The sequence below is a fragment of the Cydia pomonella genome, chromosome 18, assembly GCF_033807575.1.
Source record: "Cydia pomonella isolate Wapato2018A chromosome 18, ilCydPomo1, whole genome shotgun sequence".
NCBI classification, from domain to species: domain Eukaryota; kingdom Metazoa; phylum Arthropoda; class Insecta; order Lepidoptera; family Tortricidae; genus Cydia; species Cydia pomonella.
In genome coordinates this window covers 14,817,201-14,842,821 of record NC_084720.1, presented here as the reverse complement: position 1 = coordinate 14,842,821, position 25,621 = coordinate 14,817,201, and the positions used below count along the sequence as shown (strand labels likewise).

Below are 25,621 nucleotides of genomic sequence, written 5' to 3'. Positions count from 1 at the left end.
GCGAGATACACCGAAGTGCGACTGTGGAGCACCTGTACAGTCCATTTACCACATTGTCCATGAGTGTCCAAAAATAAAGTACAAGGGAGATCCTCTGGAGTTACTTAAGCTAAGCGAAAACGCAGCCCATTGGGTGAAGACCTTAGATATTAATTTGTAAATTTGTAAAGCGACCAAGAATTGAAATATGCCATACGACTAAATAAATAAATCAAATTATAATATGAAATGTATTTATGATATGTATTGACTGTTGACGCTGTACCTGCATGTTCCAGTAATAAACCAGTCATTGGTCCGAACGGTTGTTTTACTAAATACCTCACTGGCGACGACGCGAGAGTACCCACGCAATAAAAACAAATATGGCGCACTCTTATCTCGGTTCTTTGCATAATTTCGATTACAAATCCGGAGAGTGGTCTATTTTTAAGGGCAAATTAACTCAATTTTTTAAAGTAAACGCTAATAGTATTACAGCTGATAACAAATGTGCAGTGTTAATAACGCATCTTTCGGACGATTCGTATCGCTTGGCACGTAATCTCGTGTACCCTCGTGATTTAGAAGCGCATACGTATGACGAACTTATTGCTGTTTTGGATAAACATTTTAAAATTAAAAAGTGTTCGTTTGCTAATAAGGCGAAGTTCTACAGTGCGACGAAAAATCCAGACGAGTCTTTAGGAGATTGGGCGGCGCGGCTACGCGGGTTGGCAAGTCATTGCGACCTGGGCAACGCCCTGGAGACGGTGCTGACGGACCGTTTCGTACTCGGTTTGGGTTCCGGCCCCGAGCGCGACAAGCTGTTTGAGCAAGACGCGGCGACCCTTACGTTCGCCAAGGCGTTGGAGGTCGCAGAGCAAGCGGCTAGTGCTAGGCAAGCCCAGGCGATGGTAGGCGAGACTGGCAGTATCGGTAACGTGCCGATAAAGGAGGAGCCGGTTTTCCGTGCGGCATACGCGGCGAGCCCTGGGCGCGGCGGCGCCCGTGGCCGTGCCAGCCGCGGTGGCGGAACTGGCGCCGGTCGTGCTACGGACATCGCATCGGGTTCCAAATGGCATGAACGTGATGTAGTAAATAGATGTAATATTTGCGGGATGAAGAACCACAGTGCGGAAACGTGTCGTTATAAAGGTTATAAGTGCGGCAAGTGTGGTGTTAAGGGACACCTAAAGAAAGTATGCAAACTAAAATTTCACAATATCCAAGCACAGGAAGGAGAAACGGAAACTTCTTGCGAGGACTGTGAGGAGTGTGCGCTATACAATTTAAGGTATGAACATTACGATCCGATTATTTTAACTGTATTAATCAACGGCGACAAATTTTACATGGAATTAGACTCGGGTTCTGGAATAAGTGTGATTTCCGATAAATGTTATAAAGAATATTTTTCTCATATTCAGTTACACGACTGCAACATTAAATTGTGTGTTTATAACGGGCATAAAATGACGCCAATGGGTGTATTGTTAGTAAATGCTGAGTATAATTCAATTAAAGACGTTCTTAAGATATATGTGATACCTAAAGGAGGCCCACCCTTAATTGGCCGTGATTTTATGGCTAAATTCGGCATCAAATTTACTACTGAGGAATATTATAATAATAATAGTATAGCCATTGACCATTACGCCGGGGAGGTCCGGCAATTATTACATTCTTATGCCGATTTGTTCAGCGAGGGTTTGGGGAAATTTAATAAATTTAAAATTTCACTTCGCCTTAAGGAAAATGTTGTACCAGGTTTTTTTAAGCCCCGGCCAGTCCCCTTTGCCCTTAAGCACAAAGTTGATGAGGAACTCGAACGTCTTGTTGGTTTAGGTATACTGGTACCAGTTAACTTTTCGAAGTACGCGACTCCAATTGTTCCGGTTTTGAAGGAGAACGGGAAAATTAAAATTGCAGGCGATTATTCGGTAACACTAAACAAAGACTTGATTATAGACAAATATCCTATGCCGCGCATAGAAGAAGTATTTGCGAAGTTGGGGGGCGGCGAACGTTTTACAAAGCTGGATTTGAGCAATGCGTATAACCAATTCGTATTGGGTGACGAGTCTCGGGAGCTCACTACCATCAGCACCACGCGGGGGTTGTTTCAATATACCAGGCTCGTATATGGTCTGGCCAATGCGCCGGCTATATTTCAGAGAACAATGGAAACCCTGCTGGTAGGAATAGACGGAGTGAGCATCTGGCTGGATGACGTGTGTATCACGGGCCCGGATAAGGCGACTCATTTGGAAAGGTTGCGTGAAGTATTATTTCGAATTAAGGACGCCGGTTTAAAATTACAAAAGGATAAGTGCGAGTTCTTTAAATCGAGCGTCACATATTTAGGTTACGTTATTGATAAAAACGGTCTTCGAACGTGCCCGAGGAAGATTGAGGCAATAGTTAATGCCCCTCGTCCAAATAATGTTTTAGATGTAAAGCGGTTTTTAGGGTTTATTAATTATTATCGTAAGTTTATACCGCGTGCCTCAAGCGTACTTAATCCCTTGCACGAATTACTTAAGGTCGATGCTGTATGGAGATGGGGCCCCGAGCAGGAGAAGGCATTTACCGCGATTAAGCGGGAGATGGCTTCGGGGCGAGTCCTAACTCATTTTGACCCAGAAGCGCGACTGGTTTTGAGTGTTGACGCTGGACCCGCCGGCCTGGGTGCCGTGATATCGCTTGGGCCGGAAGGTCACGAGCGACCCCTGGCTTTCGCCTCCCGGGCACTTACACCCAGCGAAAAAAAATTACAGCCAGGTCCACAAAGAAGCCGCAGCCATCGTGTACGGAGTGAAACATTTTCACCAGTACCTTTACGGGCGAAGTGAACCATTTGTACTCAAAACTGACCACCGACCCCTACTTGCCATATTTGGCAAGAAAAATGGCATATCCGTTATGGCGGCTTCGCGTTTACAACGGTACGCTATTTACTTATCAGCCTACAACTACGTCATTAGTTACATTACTAGTGACAAAAATGTTGTGGCCGACTATTTCTCTAGGGCACCGCCGAAAGTAGTAAATCCGTCTGAGTTAAACATTGACGAGGGAAGTTCATACTTAAACTTTTTAGACGAGAATACTTTGCCAATATCGTTTGAAGATATTAGGGCGGCGACGGCCTTAGACAAAACAATGAAAATTGTTATGAAGTACATTAAAAACGGGTGGCCGCGTAAAATTAAATGCAAAAATATTCAACCATATTTTAGATGTAAAACCGATTTAGAAGTCGAAAAGGGTTGTATTTTACGCGGTCATCGAATAGTTGTCCCTCCGGCTTATAGGGCACGCGTGTTAGAGGAATTGCATAGGGGACACTTAGGAATCGTAAAAACTAAGAGTATTGCGCGCGGTAAACTTTGGTGGCCAGGTTTGGACTCCGATATAGAACGCATTGTGCAAAATTGCACCGTATGCAGTAAGCTGCGGACCGCCCCACCCCGCTCGCCCCTTCCGTGGCCTCGCGCGCGCGCATGCTGGGAACGTATTCATATTGACTACGTGCAGGTTGGGCAAAGGATGTACTTGGTCGTGGTAGATGCATTCAGCAAATGGTTGGAGTGCGTACATATGAGTAAAGATGTTTCATCAAGATCCCTAATTGTAAAATTAAAATACCTATTTTCAACATTCGGCTTACCCAAAACTATAGTGTCAGATAATGACCCAAAAATAAATAGTGACTTATTTAGACATTTTTGTGCAATTAATGGGATAAAATATTTAAACTCACCAATTTACCATCCTTGCAGTAATGGTCAGGCCGAGATATGTGCAAAAATTTCAAAAAAAATGATAAAATGTATTCAAAGTTTTGATAATAAAATGTCAACAGAGGCTATTAATGAGCGATTGTTAAGTTTTTTATTTGAATATCGCAACAGTGTTCATTGTAGCACCAACGAAACACCTGCAAAACTCATGTTCGGTAGGGATTTACGTAGTAAACTCGATTTAATTTTACCTAGCAAAGAACCTGATAGTAATAACGAGCAGGTTGGTTTAGCAGGTGCTCGTAAATTTGATGTGGGTCAAGTTGTTTTAGTACGATGCTTTGTTGCTCAAAAGCCTGTATGGCGCGTGGGAACAATAATAAATAAAGTCGGGAATAGGATGTTTACTGTATACGTTAGAGATATCGGTAAATGTATACGTCATGTCGATCAGCTGTTGCGATATTCAGGTGGGTCGGTTGTTGATAATATTGATAACGCTGCGCAAGCAAACCAGTCGCTGCCGCCGCCGCCTGCGCCTGTTTCCGCACCTTCCCCGCGGCCTATGACCTTTTCGCCCGCTCCGGCGCCGACGGCACAGGCGTTGCAACCCTCATCTCCGTGCTCTCCTATGTCATTGTCGAGGCCGGACGCAATTGAAAATATTGATCAAGATATAAACGAGCCACTAGATATTGCATCCGACAACGACTTTTATGAGTGTGATGATAATAATGTGGGGGGAGAGGAAACGGATCGACCGGTGCCAGAATCAGAAACGCTAAGCTCTGCACCCGCGGGCCCCGCGTCCGGCTCGGCTCCCGCGAGCCCTGCAGCGCCCCTGTCCCCCGCGGCCTCCGCGGACTCGCAACTGCTGCGCCCGCGCGCGCAGCAGCAGCTAGCCCAGAGCGAGCAGCCCGATAACCAGTCGGATCCGGTTCCGCGCCGATGTAATTTAAGGCCTAGAACTAAAAGGGTTAATTATAAATAGTTATAAGTATAATAATGTACCTATCTCTTTGAAGATACTTATGTCTGAAATATTGTCTGTTTGTTGTCAGGTTCCCAGAATAATGTGGGAGGAGTGATATGTATTGACTGTTGACGCTGTACCTGCATGTTCCAGTAATAAACCAGTCATTGGTCCGAACGGTTGTTTTACTAAATACCTCAATTTATTAATATAAAAGACACTTTGTATTACATTTTAGTCTATTGAGATACCAAATTTTTGTGAAAAAGTATTATTTTAGATGGCTAGAGGAAGTATTGTATATGAGTATATGTAGTATGTGATATAATCAAGCTTTTCAATCTCGTACCTGACTTAGGCAACTCAGCAAGTTTCGTTGTCTAAACACGCTACTCGACTGAAAAGCTCTCTATTCATATTACGATTGTATAAAATACTATTATACAAGTACGAGTAATATCGTAATGGCACTGGTAATTATCATTATGCACGATATTAGCCAGCATCATCTGCTCCTCGCGACCCTACCACCAATTAGACGACTATTTACAAGAAAACAATGTCTGTTAAGCCCTTTATCAGTAGTGTTGGTTAGTTAGTGAAGTTAGTGTAAGTTGGCCGGTGACCGGCCGAGTGATCAATCGAGCCGAGTTAATGGCCGAGTAGAGTAATTAGTTTCTATCATATTACTTGGCTTGAACTGTGCTTACTCGTGTGCATGCATGTTGGTAAAGTTTGAGAGGGTTTAGGATAGCATATTTAATACATGATTCATGATTTAAGTAGTTTAAGTACAGGCCGCATCAATAATAATGGATGAAACAATGCGCCAAAAGTATCTGTCACCCTCGAATACTTTTCAAAATAGTTATATTTCTGTACAATTCCCTTTCAGAAGTATACAGGGTGACAAATCCAAAACGGTCAGTATGGAGAAGTCAGAAACTATGAGAGATAGCCACATCTGTTCTTAGGAAACATGGCTTCTCCTTTTTCAATTCACCTAAAATGGTTTTTTTTTTTTTATTTAGAAAACAAACAGCCTTTTACAAATATCTCTAAAGTAAATGAACTAAAAATAGGCCTAAAGTTTCCTACATTACTAAGAAAACTATTACATAGAAATGTAAATTACGCAATTATAAATTACCGGTTTAGTTGTGTACTACATGCAAGTAAGTTAAGAAAACATACAAAAGTATGAAAAATATGACTGGAACCAAATTGATCAATTTCTAGAAAACAAAATTTGCCGAACTTTGTTCTTGAACACGGACAAACTATGAACAAAAATATCTATATCGTTAAGAGATTCATTATACAAATAACAAGTGCGCCTAAAGAAAGAATTTTTAGCATACTGTGTGCCACAGGAGGAAATAGAAAATGTGGGTTTAGAACGTGAGTGGAAACGAGAGATTTTGAAGGAAACGCTATCTAATAAAAGGTTAGAAACTATGTGATTTCTAATAATTTTAAATAAAAATAAAACATCTAGATATGCTCTTATTTTCTCCAATGGAGGGAGACTATGTCTAGCTGCTGACGAAAAATAATCACAGTTATAGCGGCCGGTTCTGTAATCAAGGGACTTACAAAAAAAATTCTGAATCCTTTCAAGTCGTGACTTATGAATGCCAAAATGTAGGCTCCAAACAACACTGCCAAACTCCAAAATACTACGGACGAAAGAGTAATACAAAACTTTTAACGTGAATGTACTTTTGAATGGTTTACTTAAACGCAAAATCATTCCTATTTTTTTATATGCTCTCGCCACAATATTATCTATGTGTTCAACAAAGGAGAGTTTAGCATCCAGAGTAATCCCTAAATCTCGGATCGACGACACCCGTGAGACACTGCTACCAGCTATTATAAAATATAGAAAATAATTTGTTACTATATACAAAGTTAGAAAGTATGAAAAAAGAAAATACAGTATTAGTTTAAGTACTAGTCCTTTTCCCTCTTTATTAGTATAAATTTGTGGAATCTTACTTAAAAATGAAATATATGTTTTTAATTCTGAAATTTAGTGTAGTGAGGTAATTATTACATAAAAGTTTTAAATTCCTTTTTAACCGACTTCAAAAAAGGAAACAACGACCTCAAACATATCTGTTGTTATTATCATATTTTATTTTATCCTTTTAGAAGTCAATTTCATTTTAACAAAGGTATTATTTAACATAGTCTTTACATTTTACAGTCAACATGTAATAAGCATTAAATGAAATCATATACCTCCAACATTTTGCAAGTGGAATGAAATAGGACACGTCATCCCCTTCAAAATGACGGGGGGCTCATGAATTCGGAATAAAGTGAAAAGCGAAACGGTCCAAAGGTGCCACGAGTCACGTACCTTGCACTACGTGACGACAAACTGCACGGGGCTCTGGAAAAAATCTCTTTGATATCGGGCCTGAATCATGGACTTAAATGAAAAATATACTTACGTAAGTAGAGTACCAACTTAATCTTATACCTTTAAACGAGCAATTCTTGTATATATATATATATATATATTTCCGGTCGAGTTTTCATGCGTTTTTCTTTCGACGCAGAATATGGTCGCAAATTCGTGTTGCCGGCCACTGTCCGTCTGGTCCAGCGGGTTAAGACGCGGACTGCTAAACGAGTGTTACGGGTTCGAATCTCGCCTGGTGACTAACTTTTGTTTTTTTTTATATGTTCAAGTTTATTAATTTTTTTATTTTTATTGTTTTAGACAAGTTTAATTTATTAAAAAAAATTAGTTAAGATTATCACCTATACACCACCATATTACAATAAATAGTTATAACCGAGCAAAGCTCGGTCGCCCAGGTACTTATTATTTATTTACGCTTAGTTGATCGGTGACCAAACTTGAGAATCGGATTACGAACGAATTGATTCACAAAGCTATTATTTGTATAAAAGGAATAACACAGTTTTACTTATAGAGGAGTAATAGTACCTAAGTTTTTGTGGGCCTTTGAGTGCCACGTCGACCAAGCAGTGATCTATTGTGACAGCCCTTTAAAGTTCATAACTAATGCCCGTTGAATCCAGGAAATTCCAGATTTTTTGGGCCGTAATGTTCTGTATCATAGGTTTGTAATACGTGCCGCCCCAAGTAGGTACTTATTTTTGATACTAGTGGTCCACAGGACCAGAGAATGTGCAAGCCTAAGTATACTCTTGGGTACAAAGTGACTTTTTAAATGTTCAGAAATGCAATTTAAAGTTTTTTTTAACGGCATCTACTTTAAATTCAGCCATAGGTTATACAAAACTTTTCAAGTAAATATAGAACAAGAAACTCATGCCAAAGCAGTCGTGAGTTACTGCATTTCTCTAAATTTCGTCGTGCTAGAGGGTTATTACTTCGAGTCTTCTTTGAGAAAATGTTTCAAGGGCCTGTTACACGCTCGGTACAAATTAAGGAAATAAAATTAAAATATTCGTAAATATTTTGTATATGAAACTGAACATGGTCTTTTTTAAATTAAAGAAACAATGGAAAGACTCAGGAAGACTCGAACCTGCGGCCTTTTGGAACACCGGTATAATCACTGCTACCGAGTCTTACTAGAGGCATTACCAGAGGCAAAATTTTCCAAAAAGTTGCAGGTTTAAGTCTAGCCCGGCATCTATTTTTTCCATTTTTCATTTAGTTACGCTTGCAAACTTACTCGTATCTCCTAGTAAAAAAATAGTTTTGAACATAATCTGTCATATAATAGAATAATGCACGCTGATCACGGTAACTCATGTGACATACATGTTAGTGGGGTCACTGTAATATCTGTTTGACTCCGACGAGTTTAAAGGACAATATTTTCTTCCTTACTACGAGTATGCACTATCACTCGTCGAGTACAAAATAAAGGACATGCGTTAAAAATAAACATTTCTTGTGTTCCCAAAATTTCATTTGTGGTTAAGACTTATGTAAAGCGTGAAAACCTTTCGATGTAACAAACAAAGCACTCTTAAATTTAATAATAAAAATATGATAAATAGGTTGTATATAAAAATGCCGTCCATGGGTATATCAAATGTAAAAACATTTCTCAAGTTATAAAGAACATGAAACTCGTTCCAAAGCTGCTGCGCGTCACGTACTTTGCATTTCGTTCGTCAAATTACATCGAACCGGGATCGTTACTTTGAGTTTTCGAGGAAACACTTCAAGTGCCTGTTTCACGCCCGGTGCAGAAGTATAAACAAGCATACTACCTACATTTACTTTGTCTACGTTAAAAAAATATTAAATCAAAATGTAGTTTTAGAATGAGTAGGTAATGCGAATCAACAGTAGGTAGATCACGGCCAGAAATAAAGAACTATTAAATCTTACGTGACTTTGAAAAATTGTAACTTTTTTATCACTAAAACTTTTCGGCTAGGACTTTTACGGTGAAAAAAGCACACAACTGGACAAAATATGCCTCTTTGCCTCAGTCGAAAAACCTTACTCGGAATATTACAAGGGAAAACGAATGACCGTCGTCCCCCGCGTACATAATTAAAGCTGCTTAATAAACGTTGTCACGGATCACGGCACCAGGCGTAATGAAATAACTGCCACAATACCTGCCGGGTAATAAAGGCCTGTTCCATGGAACTGTGGAATGTTATAGAAGTGTATCGATTTTCTTCTCTTTAGAACTTGTTGCATTTGTTATGTTTAAAGGAATATTACCTAGCAATAATGGCTACCGTACTTTTGATCACTAGTTGCATTATGTTCCACATTTCTAGCAAATAAGATGTATTATTTCTTCTACTTAATTTATCTTACATTTTTGTCATTTGCATAATTCTAAAAACAGTCCTAACAATTATTAAAAACACAATAGCGACATGTCCATACGCTACACTTGTGTCTCTAGCGGCGAACTCACTCGCAGTAATCCTGTTGAGTTAATATCACTAAGGACAAGGAATTAAAGAATGTATAGATGAAAATTGTATGATATTCGTAACAATGTTGACCATATTATTTCCCTTATCAATGTAGGTACTAGTTTATCTAACTCATAAAGAAAACTTACCATTACCCACCTCTCGATTTTGCAATTTCCGTAAAGCAAATCCTTCACATAAAATATCCAGCATAAAAATCCATTACATTGATATTCCCCATATTCCTTACAAAATGCATTTCTCAGTCTCGTTAGACAAAACTATAAATTGAGTGAATGTACTTCACTAGACCAGAGAAATAGGGTTCCGTATTTCAGTCGGGTTTCGTATTTCAGCGGGTTCTGTATGGGAAAAACCGCAGCGCAGACAATCTTCCGACTTTGCGGTGCGCGTACAGTGTTGCATTCAAGAGAGGTTTTCGTTTTTGTCTTTGAGAACTTAATTAAGTAAGTGGTCGTAAAATATCACTTGCTGACAAGAGATTAAGGCACTCTCCTACAAAATAATATTTCTGTATCATTTAACTAATTTAATTTACTTAGATGTTTACAAGAAAATATACTGAATTATGCCGTTTCTAACCATGGTTTTTCACTAAACTCACAGTTTTAATAAATTGCGCTGTAATATGAAAGAGTTATACAAATTTGTATACCGAAGATCCATTTAAGTGTCAGAGTTTTCTGTTATAGGTATTTCTATCTAGCCAAGTATTAACACATTTCTAATAATTTTTCTTTGGCCTTAATATTATGTATCACGTTTACCAAAAAATAATGATCTTTTTTAGCTTTCGTCTTTTTTAGTCCAGTCATCTACTTCTCTCCACCGTCTGATTAAATTCAACACACAACCTAACCCCAACCAGACAGCCAGCAATTTTCATTTGCCACAATCGAGAGCAAATGCAGACGTTTAGGTATCCCTTTGCGTACGACGATCTAGACAATAGTTCATCGACAGCGCCGTATAAAATAGCTGCTTCATGTCGTACATGTGCAGAGGGGATGCAGTGAGGGCTGGGTGATTGGCGGAGCGGACGGTGATTTTTTATCTCCAGAGGAATTTTATTTTACAATTGAAAATACATTATATATTAACTAAAACCATTTACTCAATCCCGTTAATATTAAGGTCCTACTGAGCAACTTTTATTATGGGGTCATCCCCGAAATCACAATTTTTTTTTTAAATACCACGACGGCATACGGCCTGCCTGATGGTAAGCAGTCACCGCAGCCCATGGACGCCTGCAACTCCAGAGGTGTTACATGCGCGTTGCCAACCCTTTAAAAACCTCTACACTCCTTTTTTTGAAGAACCCCATACTGTAGACCCTCGGGAAAACCTCGAAAGGGAGCTCATTCCACAGCCGGAGCGTCCGCGGGAGGAAATTCCTCTTGAACCGCACAGTACGCGACCATTTAGGTTATAATTATAAGGTGTGAGGATGAACACCCTGCCGACGGCGAGCGGTGCGGTGATAGAAAATTACTCTCCCATAGAAAATTACAAAGTCAGACCACCAAAAATATAAATGTATATATATATTTTTATTGTTCGGAGAACCAACAGCTATAAATTGCACAACAGTTATATATATAAATAACAAAGAGCCAATTATAGGTTCCCATTCATAGGTTTATAGTAAAACTTACTCAGTTGATTTTAAAAATAACTGGTTTGAGTTAATGGTTTTAGTTCATATACACATGTTACATAATGTATAAGGTGAATTAGTAACTTATAATTTCAGTTAAGATCAATAGGAGTAAGTGTGGCATACAGGTAACCGGTCTCTCGAACACATTGTACGACGAATTGCGTATATTTCTTCAACTAGGTAATACCTGCTGTTCATGCCAAATGGTCTAGAATCCAAGGCTCAATGTAATTAAAAACATTCGAAACTGAACTGCAATTATTGTGGTCAGTCGTTCGCTAATTCATTCATTCATTTCATTCGATGCCCTGTGACATTGATTCGTCGCTGACATCGGCCTTGTTCAAATCCGATACTCGACGCGAGTGCGAGTAGGGTAAGCCCATGGGGATTACGTCATCTCATTACACCTGCTGAAAATAACTAGTAATTATTTTTTTAAGAATAAGAATGAGAAACTAATTCTAGTTCTTTTTCTAGTATGCCGGTTCTTTCGGTACCCGTATTATTAAGGGCTCCTTAGTTTTAAAAGTGGCCCCGTCCGTCAGAAAGCGTTGAACTTGGCACACATGTATTTTTTTGTGTTACTTGAAGTTTTAAAAATAGAGGTGGAAACAAGTTTTCCTTCTTCTCCAAATTTTTCCCAATTGAAAATGTTGAGCAAAAACCGCTGCAATTCTGTTACTAACCACGCAGCGTATGACGTAAATGGTTCGTCTGCTCTTCTTGAAGAATAAATACGAAGCGCAGGCACTGTGCGACTGCATAATAACTCGACAACTTGCTCCAGCCATGTCCCGACGCTGCAGAATGTTTAGAACAAAACGTTGGATTTTAATACTGACACGTACTATTTTCAAGATTATATTCTTTGTAAAAATAGCAAACAATACAGAACCTACATTAAATAACATCTACGGTTTGTCAGAAAGATGTAAGTGACCAGGGGCCCAGTAAGTATATTGTTTCCCACCATATGGGGCTAGGGGACCCAAGCGACATCTACCGTAAGAACGTTACATTTCTTAAACGCAGAGTTCTTCCGAGGTAGTAGTTTTTCACTTTTAAATTTATTCTAGGCTTCAAGTATTAATGTTGTCACAGATAGAAAGTGAGCTTTATATTTTTTTAGTTGTGTTGTGTATAGCGTGTTTTCATCAGCTTATCTTACTCCATACGGTCCGCAGTCCACCCGTTAGCTATCATATATTTTGGACATGTATTTAGATACAGTCTGTGATTCTTACATGCTGTCTATATATCTATTCACTAAAGTGACATAAATAAGTACATTAAGAATTTTGCACCAAAACACAATAGAAATGAAATGTTCATTTCAAAATCCGAATATTTACGATGAATATATAAAATATGGCCTACACATAATCGGCAACATTCGCATTTATTTTCTAAATTTATATAAATAATCGGTTACAAGTTAATGTGAGCGTGTACGGGTACTGCTACAGCCAATACACATAAATTACCTTCCACATATTCAGCGAACTCCGGCAGCAAAGGTCGGGTGGTTAAACGTGGAGATGCTCCATTACGTTGATTTGTGTATTGACGCATGTTTCGTGTAGTAGACTCTCAAAAATTGTATGGAGATTTCCATACAATGCCTTGACCATCCCAGTGCTTGGTTTACGGAGGCTGACGTGTTAAACCCTAGCAATTAAAATTTGAATTAATATGTATATCTTAAATGAGACTGGTGCAGGTGAGATTGGTTACTTACTTCCTCCGTTGGCTCGGCGACTCATAATGAGACTTGGCTTCCGACACAAGACGGCGCCATTTTTTTCCTGTGCGACTTTTCGCCATCACATGATATCAGTTAGATCGATAATTTGTTATTATAACGAATACTATTCCATTTTGAATATGACAACCTGCCCATGAAGCCAATAGTCCAAATCCTAGTAAGGGCATTTATTCGTGTGATGAACGTGGATATTTGTTCCTGAGTCGTGGATGTTTTCTATGTATTTAAGTATTCATGAATATATATATCGTTGTCTAAGTACCCACAACACAAGCCTTATGGAACTTAATCAATTTGTATAATAATGTCCTATCATATTTAATTATTTATTAATATGCTGTAAACACTAGACCAATGCTAATAAAACAAAAAAATTATAAGCATCTTATAAGAGCACTGGCGATGACAGGAGATAAGAGCCTGAATTCCAAAATGTCGTACCTGTTTAACAGTTACATTGACTTAAGTCGTTTTAACAGTACCTTTTTGTCCCCATTTAACCTGCAGAAGAGCCAGCGATGACAGGTTTGTCTTAAAGGTTATTTTTTGCTGCTGACTCTGCTGCTCAGATAATGATATTAAATGTAGCAATATCTTACCTTTTCAGACCTTTTTATGAATGTTTCCCGAGAGTGCTCATTGCTTACTTGCTAATTAAAGTATCCACATGGGTTTTTAATTACGGTCTTAATAAAAATATTATTTTGCGCGACAAATTAATTTTGTGGTAAAATATGGCGTTTTACGTAAATATTATGAATAGCGATTTGATAGTATTAACCTTTCGTGCGATAGTATTGTACTCGTAATCGGTACCAGCATTTTAGTTGTGTACTTCCGGGTTCAAATTAAAACATTTTACTATGATTTAAAAATCTTTCCTGTGGGCATCATTAAATAGACGTACGTTAAATCAAATTTATTTTTATCCCTACAGTCATGTCAAGACCTTCTGATTTTTTCAATTGTTTTGTAAAATTCATAGAAAAACATGTCTTAAGCGTTAAGAGGAAATATTAGCTGAACCCATTCTCAGATTTGAGAATTTTAGGTGAATATCTCCGTCGTGCTGACAGCGGAGGTCCCTAAAATGAGTGCGATAAGGACTACTGCAGCTTAGGCGAAAAGACCTGTGTGTAAATCTCAGAAATCGAGGTTTCGTTCTCGACCTTTTTCTCCTCCAAAATGTAACCAATCGTAATGAAATTTTGGGACCGGAATGAGGAAAAAATTATCTGTCTGGTTGTTTTGCGTTTATTGCTGCCTGTTTTGTATGGTAGACGTCTGTTTACGGCGCATTTATTTGGCCGTTTTTAGCGTTTTTTTAAGTAAGCAAGTTCTTATAAAAACAAGAATATCAAAAAATCAATACGTACATATAACAGGTACAGGTAATACTGAAAAAAATATTCATCTAGGGCCAAAATCCAGATAGAAAAATGATGAAAAAGTATGTATGGAAAAATGACCACTAATGTTTCCCAGTTTTCCCCAATGTTTCTACGGCTCGGCTCCATTGTACCTAGAGTACCTTACTCACAATACACTGGTATAACATCAGTGATTCAGTGCATTGTTAACGTTTAATATTTCAGTAGTCTCGTGTCGAACGGGATCCCTGCGCCGCGCCACCTGTGATAGATTGTGCAGATTATTCTGTGGCACTATGCGTTCAGATGGAATGAAGGATTCCAACGTTTGGATACGGCGCCAGTTGTAGCGAGTAATGTTTTGATGATCGATATTACAAGATAAGGTAAGGTATCCTTTTCGAGCCCTCCACTCCAGAATATCTCAAATGTAACTTCAACTTTATGACCCCCTGCTCAGGGTGCGAGCTGCGCTCTGCCTGTTTTCTTAAACTCTCTGTTCTCCCTCACCATACTGGTTTCCTAACGTCTTCTTTCGCTGTTCAAGCAATCCGTCTTTGGAATGCGCTTCCTCTAACGATTAGACAAGCCCCAAACAAGCTGAATTTCAAACGAATTCTCTACAAGCACCTGCTAGATACTGTCTAGTGGGACCCCTCTCCCCCCTCCCCCTGCCCTCACACTGCACCCACCTTAGCAAATTTCTGTTTGGCCCAGTGGTTGACTGGTAGAGAATGCCTCAAGGCATTAAATCCGCCTATTGTACGTTATACTTGTATTTGTGCAATAAAGTTTAAAATAAATAAATAAGGTGATGTTCTGATGTTAACTGTAGCTGCATTACTGTTACGACATTATTGCTGTATCATTTCCTTGATAATATACAGACATTCGCCGCTGCATTACTGCCATGATTATGACGTTCAATCCGTCACTCATTTTATCAAGGAAATTAATAGTGGCAGCGCCCGCATCAACGCCGCCGCAATAATGTAGTTGCAGTTGCAATACGAATGTTACCTTTACATAACAGAGTGCATTGCAATTTTGGTTCTGGAATGTTTGAGTTCATTTTCGAATTCGCTTTGTCAGCAAATTGCAGCGATTGCAACTAAACTGATGCGTTGTGAATATCAATAAAATGCAGCTTTATAAATATTCGTAATTTTGGATGTAGGTATCGTTTAAAGTTTGAATGTAAGCTGCTTGCTTACTCTTTGTGATTTTTTAGAAATATTAATAACAAATACTTGCGCTTACTGTGGGACTTAGTCAATTTGTGTAATAATGTCCTATAATATTTATTATTTATTATTATTTCCTTTATTTATTTTTGGTCTTAGGCTAGGTTATTTATAATATGAATATAAAAGTAAAATATAAAAACACTTACAAAACAATACAAAATATATATAAACACATTATAAAAAACCTAACCTAGGGTGCCGCCAGCAGCGGGGCAGGGCCCAAGCTGCCGGTGGTCAGGGCCGCAGAGAGAGGAACCGGCGGACTATCCGCGCCGTGTCCAAGATCACCGCCTTCTGCATCTGACCCTTGATCCAACCACCTAGCGAGAGTCTCTCAAGGTGTTGGTCGAGACTCTTCGCTATGAGACCATTCGCTGAAACAACTATCGGGACAATGATCGTCGAATCAACATCCCACATGGCGGTTATCTCGTGAGCCAAGTCTAGGTACTTACTGGACTTGTCCTTCTCGGCTTTCACGAGATTCTCATCATGGGGGATGGTGATGTCGACGAGCACGGCCCGGCGTTGCAATCGATCTATTATCACGATGTCAGGCTTATTGGCTACAATAGTCCTGTCAGTGATAATAGATCGATCCCAATAGAGCGTGGCACGACCATTTTCGAGAACTGGCGCAGGTGAGTACTTGTAGTACGGTACTTCGCGGTCCACAAGGCCGTATAGAAGAGCAAGTTGCTGGTGAATAATCCTGGCTACGAGATTATTTATTATTATTATTATTTAAATTAGAAGTAAAATCTGTCATCCCTGTCTTAGTTTAATATATATTTTTAGTTCACTGTCTTAACTGTAACCTTAGATGGTAAACTTCCTCATGGTTGTTTCTTGTACCGACCGCTACTTTTATATTTGTTTATGATTATACGAGTAATATGTATACCTACGTTAATGTAGGGCTGGTTTTTTTAGTGTTGCGCTGACCATCGGTGCGGAGCGTTCCGCACCGGACCTATATGTAGTAAGTTCAAAGAGCATTCTAAAGTAAAACTGACGGGTCCGCACGGATAACCGTCCGCGAATTTCATATGAATAGTCGGTGCGGATCGTTCCGCACTAAATAAATAATGTTTATCTGTATATATTTGTACATTATTGTATGAATTTTCTGCACCATGCTAAGGTTATCAGAGAAATACAGCTTTTTACTGATGAAACCATTATCAATCAGTTGAAATTGCTTTTGTATTTAATGTTTGGGTAGAATAAATATTATTGTAAATATTATAAAATCCGTGGTATAATCAAAGACTTACTTAAACGGACGAAAGCCTTTGTTATTTATTTAAACTTTATTGCACAATATAACAAATAAAGTACAAATGGCAAACTTAATGCACAAAGGCATTCTCTACCAGTCAACCATCAGGCTAAACAGAAACAGTACGTGCAGGCATTAAACAAAAAAAAAACAGAATAAGTAACTTAAAACAAGAAAAATAGCGATAAATAATATAATATATACTAACGGTTATAAACTCACATAAATATACGATAATTAAATATACATACATATGTATTAATTTATGTACCCAGTGCAAAAAATACTATGACTACGATGGACAATTAACCAGAGAGCTTGTCGAAAAAGTGCTTGTGTAACATGCGCTTAAACGAGAGCTTGGTTTGAGCCTGTCTAATGTTGAGTGGGAGATCATTCCAGGAGGGAGATCATTCATATGTTGTGTTAGGTAATAAAGTAAAATGTCGATGTTCATTTATTAAAAACACCCACTAACTGAATTTGAGCACTGAACTATTTTCCTACGTTTAAGTAATTTTAAAACCATTCTGTACCCCTAGTGTAACTGTGATCGACATCATAACGTGACGAACGCGTTTGCGTTAAGTGTCATTTTGTATAGGATTTTGAGTTTCCAAAACGTCCCGCTTGGCGCGCTCTTTCGAAATTCAATACAAAATGAGACTAAACGCAAACGCGTACGTCACGTTTGGAAATCGAATTTATTTACACTAGGGGTACGGAACACAACACGCGTTCACTGGCCGCGCCCAAACTGCAACGCTCGCTCACTTATTTATGTGCTTTGGTTAGCACAGCTGTCACTTAAGCACAACTTAATATTCAAACGCAGCACTGTCTCCGTGCATTGTGCAAACAAGGCTACACCGTTTTATCCAGTTATATCTGGTAAAGACTGGATTGTTCCACAACTGTGAGGCTATTGTTTCTCTCGCTAATATAGATTCTGGTTCGTTTGAGCGTGAGTTTGATATAGTTTTGTACTTTGAATAGGCTGTCGCAAGCAATCTGTTTCTTATTGAATAAATGAGTTGTCTAAACAAAGGATGAGTTCTCGGAAATGTAGAACAGAATAGAAATATAGTGGCATTTAGGTAAATCTAAGCATGATAGTTTTAAAAAGTGTATGCGAGCTTGCTTAAGACTTCAAAGGTGACGTGATAATGCTTGTTGCTGACAGGTAATGGGAATCGTGTAGGGTGGGGCATATAACAGGAGCAAGAAATTAAACTGTAGGCTGCAAACTGACCAACATTTTGTTCTGCGACTTGTAAAAATAACTAGGTAGTGTTTTGATTTTTAGCACACTTTAAAGTTTATCCTCGATCCTATTGCGAATTTTGTTGATTAACGTTTGACAAGCAACGTCAATCAATTACAATTATTGTAACGATCATGATTAAATATTTAACGTGTATGAAAATAGGATTAAAGACTTCATAATTTTTAAAAGTTATTGAACAAAAGTGTCATTGTTAGAGGAGTACAATCTATGTTTCAATTATTTGCTCGTGTTGCAGGTTCAACCCGGTATTTGGGTGTTAATTTTGCTCACTAATTTTAAATAATTTAATCTAAATCGTTTCAGCAGTTTAAGTGAAGAGTTAGAAGAGGTGAAAGATAAACAGATAGGCTGAGTTACTTTCGCATATATAATGGAACGAAGTGTTAGCGAAGGTCTCCGCTTTAACTCGGGCATTTTGCTTTTGTATGTCCAGGTGCTCTCGGACTATAGGTCGCGATTCTTGTGAAATTTTGTGACCATATATTAAGATTAAATAGTTTTTTTTTGTTAATCCAGTTTCTGGAAAATTATCTAAGTGCAGAAATTGGCATAAAGGTCTTAAGCGCCAATAGCGAATGCTGGGCCACTACTAAACAACACCTAAACAAAACTCCATTCTGCAGAAATACGTGTCAAGATGGTCGGCGGGCGTCACTCTAATGGATAAAGTAAGGAACGAATATGTCAGAGGCAGCTTTAAATTCGCTCCTATTAACGAGAAAGTTATTGAAAAATGCCTTAGATGGTACGGACATATACAAACACGACCCGAAGACAATATCGTCAAAACATGCATAAACTTGCCGACGACGAAGCGTGGAAGCGGAAGGCCACTTGGTTGACGATGGTCCAAAAAGACCTGAAAGTACAAATATCGACAAGAACTTAACCAGGAATTGTGACACCTGGAGGCTTAGGACAAAGGAAGGCAAACCCCATACAGGATGATAATGATGACTTTTACATTATCTAATATTAACGCGTGGTCTACAGCTCACAGAACCACTTATATATATATTATTAGTAGGGATTATATTTGCTAGGTATCTATTTGATGCTACATATCTGTGCCACCTTATTCTGATATCTCCGTAGTGTAAGCCCTAGAATAGCACGTTGTTTCAGTACTAATCACTTCCAATGAATCGGTGATTACAGATCGTTAAGTTAAAGTGAGCAAGTTAATAATACATCGGTTAGTACTTGAGTTAGTTAGAATCGCTAATCGATTTTGATCGATTAGCTATAGAGTTAGTCTAGGTTACCTGACGAACAACATATGTAAATTGATTCAGTCATTTTATTTTAAAGATATTGGGGGTAAACGAGCAGACGCAAGTTGCGTTCTCGCGCCCGAGTCCATACTTGAAATCGCGCTAGATATATGGAGAAGGCAACTCCTGCTAGCAGGTCTGCAACACTAAAGGGGCTGCGAGTACGTTGACGGCATTTAAGATGGAAGTACGCTCTTTTTTTAAGGTTTGAAGGTCGTATCGTTTTCGGAGAAATGCACGGCTGAGAACTGCCAATCATCTTAATGGTGAAGATGGAAATGTTGTCACGTAGAGTGATGACAGAAAAAAGCGGCAAGGAGTAATCCGAACAATATCTCGGAGCACTTCTCGTATAAAACCCGTATAAATTATTTTTAACTATTTGATGAACTCAACTTTTTACGTAAATATAAAAATTAAAAGTAAAATTTCAATGGAACACAAAACGTTTCATAAAAATATGATATTATTCAAAGCCCGCAGTAACTAGTCAATATTATAAACGTAAGTTCATATTACATGAAAATTTTCCGCATACGATTGTCATGATTTCTTAATAATAATACTAAATAGTGTAAGCAAATATGAATTTTGCGTTGGCAACATTCCGAAAACACCTAAATTAATGTGAGAGTAATTGGTAATGTTTCATGACTTACCTGGCAACACGTTAGTTAGGAAGTGGCAGGGGTAAGCGGAAGCTAAGGAGAATGTTGTACAGACTCGTTCACTTGGATTGGGGAAGTCAAAGAGACGACATATTGATGGTAACGGGTTGAGCAAAGTAAAGAGGCACTTCCATTTTATAATTAGAGCAATGGGATATATTTATAATACGATATCAGTACCCCTAGTGTAAATTTAGTCGATAGCGAAACGTGACGTACGCGTTTGCGTTAAGTCTCATTTTGTATGGGTTTTTGAACAGCGCGCCAAGCGGGACGTTTTGGAAAGTCAAAAATCTCATACAAAATGACACTTAACGCAAACGCGTACGTCACGTTTCGCTGTAGAAAATATTTACACTAGGGGTACAGAACTTCATACTAAACTCAAACTATAGTGTAAATTGCATTAACTTTATCGCAACGCGTGTACTTACGTTCATAATTTCACAAAAAGCATCACAAAATTTCTGAATCTGAAAATAGTTTTAACGCATTCACTGCCAGGGGGCGTGGCCTAGGAACAAACTTGTATGACGGTGAACGCATATATGCGTCGGTGGCAGTGAATGCGTTAAATATCCCCAAGCTTTTCTTGCCCCAAAAACTTGACTTATTCAAAAGCAAAGATACGTGTACGTCACGACTTTTAGCGGAGTTCATTAAAGTTGATATAAGTAGTTAAGAGTTGAGGTTAGGTATCTAAATAGAAGACTCCAAATTTAACAATCCGTAAACGAGTCGCCTCCCTGCCCAGCCCATCAGCCCAGGGTATGGAACAGCACCAACAACATCCTGAAAGCCATTTCCGAGAGATAGAACAATCCTATCTTATTTTTCTGGATGAGACAGCACACGCAGTCGAGTTTTATCACCCGGAAAATATTATTACAGGATTATTTGAGCTGATTAAATTTAATTTTATTTAGTATTCATCATGCATTGGTTTACTAACCATTTTTTACATTAAATTAAACTAAATTGAAACCACAACCATCATCTAAATCCACAGCGCCGGCTTCGTCATAAGCATAGGTACTAAAACAGAATCTGCAATTTTACATGTGTAACTACTAACAAAAATTAAAAGAAAAAACTATTTTCATTTAATGTGTTATTAAACATAGATACTATTACATTGTTCATACAGCGTGTACTTTTGATACGATAGCATAACCAAAGGGTTAGTTTAGGCTTTAATGAACACTTTTATAGGTTTTATAAAACACAGGCGACTTTTATTTATCGATATAAAATAATTCAGCAAGCAATGTATCACTACTTTGTTTTAACTCTAAACGTCGCGTTTAATGATGCGAAGTCACAACTGTCACAACATATATTTATGCTCATGTAGTTAAGACTAAAAAAAAATATTTCTATACAATTTTATAGCACTTACCTTACGTCTATTTTAAGTTCGTGTTTATATAAAAATACACACAATATTGTAACTTGTAGTTATTATAGTATTTTATGCAACAGTTGTATAAGAAGGGTCAAAAAAGGCGAGTGGCGTGAGTTACAATGTGAGCCGGAGCCGAAGGCGTAGGCGAACATTGTAAAGGAATACGCCACGAGAATTTTTTGACCTACTTATACAACGTTGCATACAATATTTTTCCTACGAGTCAACAAAAATAAATCTTAATTTAGGTAAACAAATTACAGCAAAAGTATATAGCCAAGACGCGCGAGCATACCTTGTTACGCGCCCGGCCCGCCCCGGGCCGCGGCCGACCGGTCGGCGACACCTCCTCGTAACTCATGAGGCCCTGGTGCTTGCTACTTGCTAAATTAATTTTTTGGACAGTTTTTTCTCAATTTTGGCCACCGTAGCCTACGGAGAATAACAAGCAACGCTAAGCGGTCTTCGTAGTCTATGGGTATTGCTATATTACGGGTGTCACATGCGTGTTTCTGACTTATGAAGTAATTATTTTTACTATGCAACCAAATGAATATTTTGTAAGTTGGCATCAATGCACTTAGTTTAAAACTGTATTCGTTTTGGTTTTGTTAGGTTGGTAGCCATTAATCGCAGTAACGTTATAGCGTATAAAAGCACAAGAGCTTTTATGAGGAATAGACAATATAGACTTTTCTTGAAATCTTTTATGTATGTTCTTATATTCGTGTTAATGAATGCATAAATGACAGATAACAGTAGAGGAGTAGGAAAAATTAATAATTTAATTATTTGAGATTATTGATGAAATGTTTACCCGGGTACCGCCTGTTTTATTTATTAATAATGCCATTTATTTTTAATGTAAGTAACTATAATTATTTGATGTCACTGTAAATTTTGTATTCAACTGACAGTGACAGTAATGGCGTTAACGCCGCTGCAGTAATGCCGCAACGGTAATGCATTGGAGTTGCAATCCGAATGTCACCTTAAGACCGTAATAATTAATTACTTTTTCACTTCACGCTTTCGGAAAAGCTATCTATACTTATAGAATTAAAACTGTCATGAGTTATATTAACATTAAATTAATTTGAGTCACTCATGTATTTCAATTTCTCACGAGACATGTTTCGGAGAGCGCAGGTTTCCTTTTTCAAGAATTAATTAGTACGCTCTTATAAAAGGGTCAAGACCAGAGGGCCTACCGCGAACCGCTTTCGACGTGTTGCCTCTCTGTCAAACTTATGTGCGAATTTACAAGTGCGACAGAGAGATAACACGTCGAACGTGGTTCGCGGTAGGCCCTCAGTTTGCATTGACAACACGTTATTATGCTGTCGTTTACAATTCACGCACCGCAGTCAACTTTCTTATCTAGCTTTTATAAGTAATTCAAAGCACGTTCATGCTAGGAGAATTCAAAAATATATATTGCGTAGGCTTGGAAACACTCGCTACGTTCAGGATTATTTTTCTTGAATCACTAGCTTTCCTTATTTGAATGTAAGCCTAAGAATTTAGACCAAAAACTAAAGCTGGGAAAATAATGGGTTAATGTTTTTTTTTGTGAAGTTAAATAAAGGAGGACGATTAACTGAATACTCAGACTAAATATAAAGGACGTCTAAATTCCCATATCAACAATTAAATTACACACATCGCCTAGCGTAAATCGACGAACTCCCACACCAAATCTGAGATGACAATTCTAAGTACTCTGTACCTAAAAGCAATTATTAATCTTAGAGTTGCTACACGCTTGCGATCATGAGAGCCAAAAAAATATATATATTTTTTAATTGCTGACAACAGACCAACGACCTACGTAATTTGGTCTATTTCTTTGTTACCCGCCAAGCTTTGGTGGGCAACAAAACGGCTACCGTTTTGACGTGGCACTTAGGATTTTTAGGGTTCCGTACCTCGAAAGAAAAAAACGGAACCCTTATAGGATCACTTTGTTATCCGTCCGTCCGTCCGTCCGTCTGTCTGTCTGTCAAGACCCGACTGTAATACCGACCTGTAACAATTGTTACCAATAAAGTTTTTCATTTTCATTTTCCCTTTTTCTCAGGAACGCGTGAAAGTATCAAGCTGGAATTTATACCAAATACTCAGGTCTACTGTCTTTTGGAGCTGAGAAAAAATCAAACTTCTAAGCCAACGAAATCAAAAATAAAAATTTCCGTAAATTTTCGACACTCGCAAGGGAATCAAAACCTACAGGGTACTTACCGTGAAATTTGGTACGAAGCAACGTCTTATAGTACAGATAAAGGAAAAATTGCAGAAACCGTAGACTTTTAGTTACATCATATAATAATAATATATACCTACCGGTTCCACTCGGTTGGTTTTTTGTAGTAGACAACAATGAAAAGTAAACAAACAAAAAAATCCAAAGTATATACGAGAATAGCGCTTTCTCTGCTGCTATTAAAAATTCTATAGGTAAAACTATCCCGTTCAATTTGGTATAATATTTTCTCGTTCACGGAAAAATGGATTCCAGGCATTTCGGAGGCGCAGAAACGAAACCAGCAGAGGGCCTTTCGACAATTTAATAAAATGTAAAGGATAAAAATACGCTATCTCTAAAGTATTCATGATCTTAGCTCTATACGCACTTACGTTACAGCCTACCTCATTTGCACGTCACTAATCCTATTAAGCTTACGCGAGCAAAGTTTCCAGTATATTTTGTCACTAATTAAAAAGTAATTGTACGCGCGGGGCGCGTCCTGAGAACGCCCGCGACCTCAGTCGAAACGAAACGACCTTTAATTAAGGATTGTTTATACGTATCCGTATAGATAGGCATATGTCTGGTTACCCTTTCCAGTTGCGGTGTCGCGAAGTGGTACTATTGACTAGCACTAGATGAAAATGTTGTGAGATCGAAATGAGTTTAGCACTGTAAAGCTGTGTGTTATGGTGCAGATGTTAAGCCATCGCCGTGATTTAGTTAGATTAACGGCCCGATACGAAGTTTATAATACGTCAAATATTCAGTCTAGATACGATAAGGAAGTCAAAAGTGACGTTTTTGTTTGAAGAAACGAGCTTCTAACCAGAGAAACGCACCTTTAAAGCGGCATAGAAAGGCAGTCGTTATATTCACTAACACTACCTAGTTAGGGTGGCATGTATTGCAACCCTATGAGGTACAGAAAATTACGGTCCAAAGAATCTGGAACTTCCTGGATTCCATGGGCATTAGTAATGAACTTTAAAGGGCCGTCACAATAGATCATTTTGTTAATGCATTTAGTAACGAAGTACAAGAAAAAGAAAATAGTAATTTGCGGTGATTGGAATATTAATATTTTAACAGACAGCTTGTTTAGCCAAGACCTGAAGAGTACACTAATGAACTATAATTTTGTCATGCATATTAACACAGCAACCAGGCGTAATACTTGCCTGGACCAAATTGCCAGCAATATAAACATTAAAAAAGTGGCAAGTGAGACTCATAGTCTTTGTTTATCTGACCATGATAAGGCACAAACACTAACTATCAATGTGCAAAGGTCCGATAAATGTATTCGATGGTTTGAGTTCGTAAGAGATTATAATTATGAAAATATTGCTAAATTTTCTGAATGCATCTCTGCACTATCTTTCTCTGACATTCTGGGTACTGAGGATTTTAATGAAGCGTTTTCAAAGTTCTACGACCTGTTGCGTTTATTTTATGAATTGTGTTTTCCCTGGATTAAAATTAAAACTAGTAATCGCCATAATAAATTAAAGTGGATAACCAAGGGAATACGAAAGTCATGTCACACGAAACGTAATCTCTATATGAAATGTAGAACATCAAAAAATAAGAATGAAAACAAACAGGTATTCAAATCTTATAATAATATTCTCAGGAAGTGTATTTTTGCATCTCAAAAAATGACCAATAAACAGCTCATTATAAATCATAAGAATAAATGTAAGGCGACGTGGAATATAATATCATCGATGACATCTAAGAATAATCATAACAACAATCTTGAATCTATAGAATTTAATAATTTTACA

General features: G+C 38.1%; 2 protein-coding genes across 2 annotated transcripts in view; both read left to right on the top strand.

The window, feature by feature from the left end:
• Positions 1–243: 243 nt before the first annotated feature.
• LOC133527907 (uncharacterized protein K02A2.6-like) lies at positions 244–2,834 on the top strand. Its single transcript, XM_061865102.1, has one exon. The coding sequence runs from the start codon at positions 366–368 to the stop codon at positions 2,832–2,834; it is 2,469 nt and encodes an 822-aa protein (XP_061721086.1). The 5' UTR covers positions 244–365.
• Positions 2,835–4,125: 1,291 nt separating this feature from the next.
• Positions 4,126–25,621, top strand: part of LOC133527906 (uncharacterized) — a 71,389-nt gene continuing 49,893 nt past the window's right edge. The window contains exon 1 of the mRNA XM_061865101.1: positions 4,126–4,675. Coding sequence (XP_061721085.1) covers positions 4,126–4,675 — 550 coding nt within the window. The remainder of the gene's footprint in view (positions 4,676–25,621) is intronic.

Bases quoted from the DNA above. Each gene is read 5' to 3' on its own strand.
- LOC133527907 (XM_061865102.1), top strand. From the start codon at position 366: ATGGCGCACTCTTATCTCGGTTCTTTGCATAATTTCGATTACAAATCC.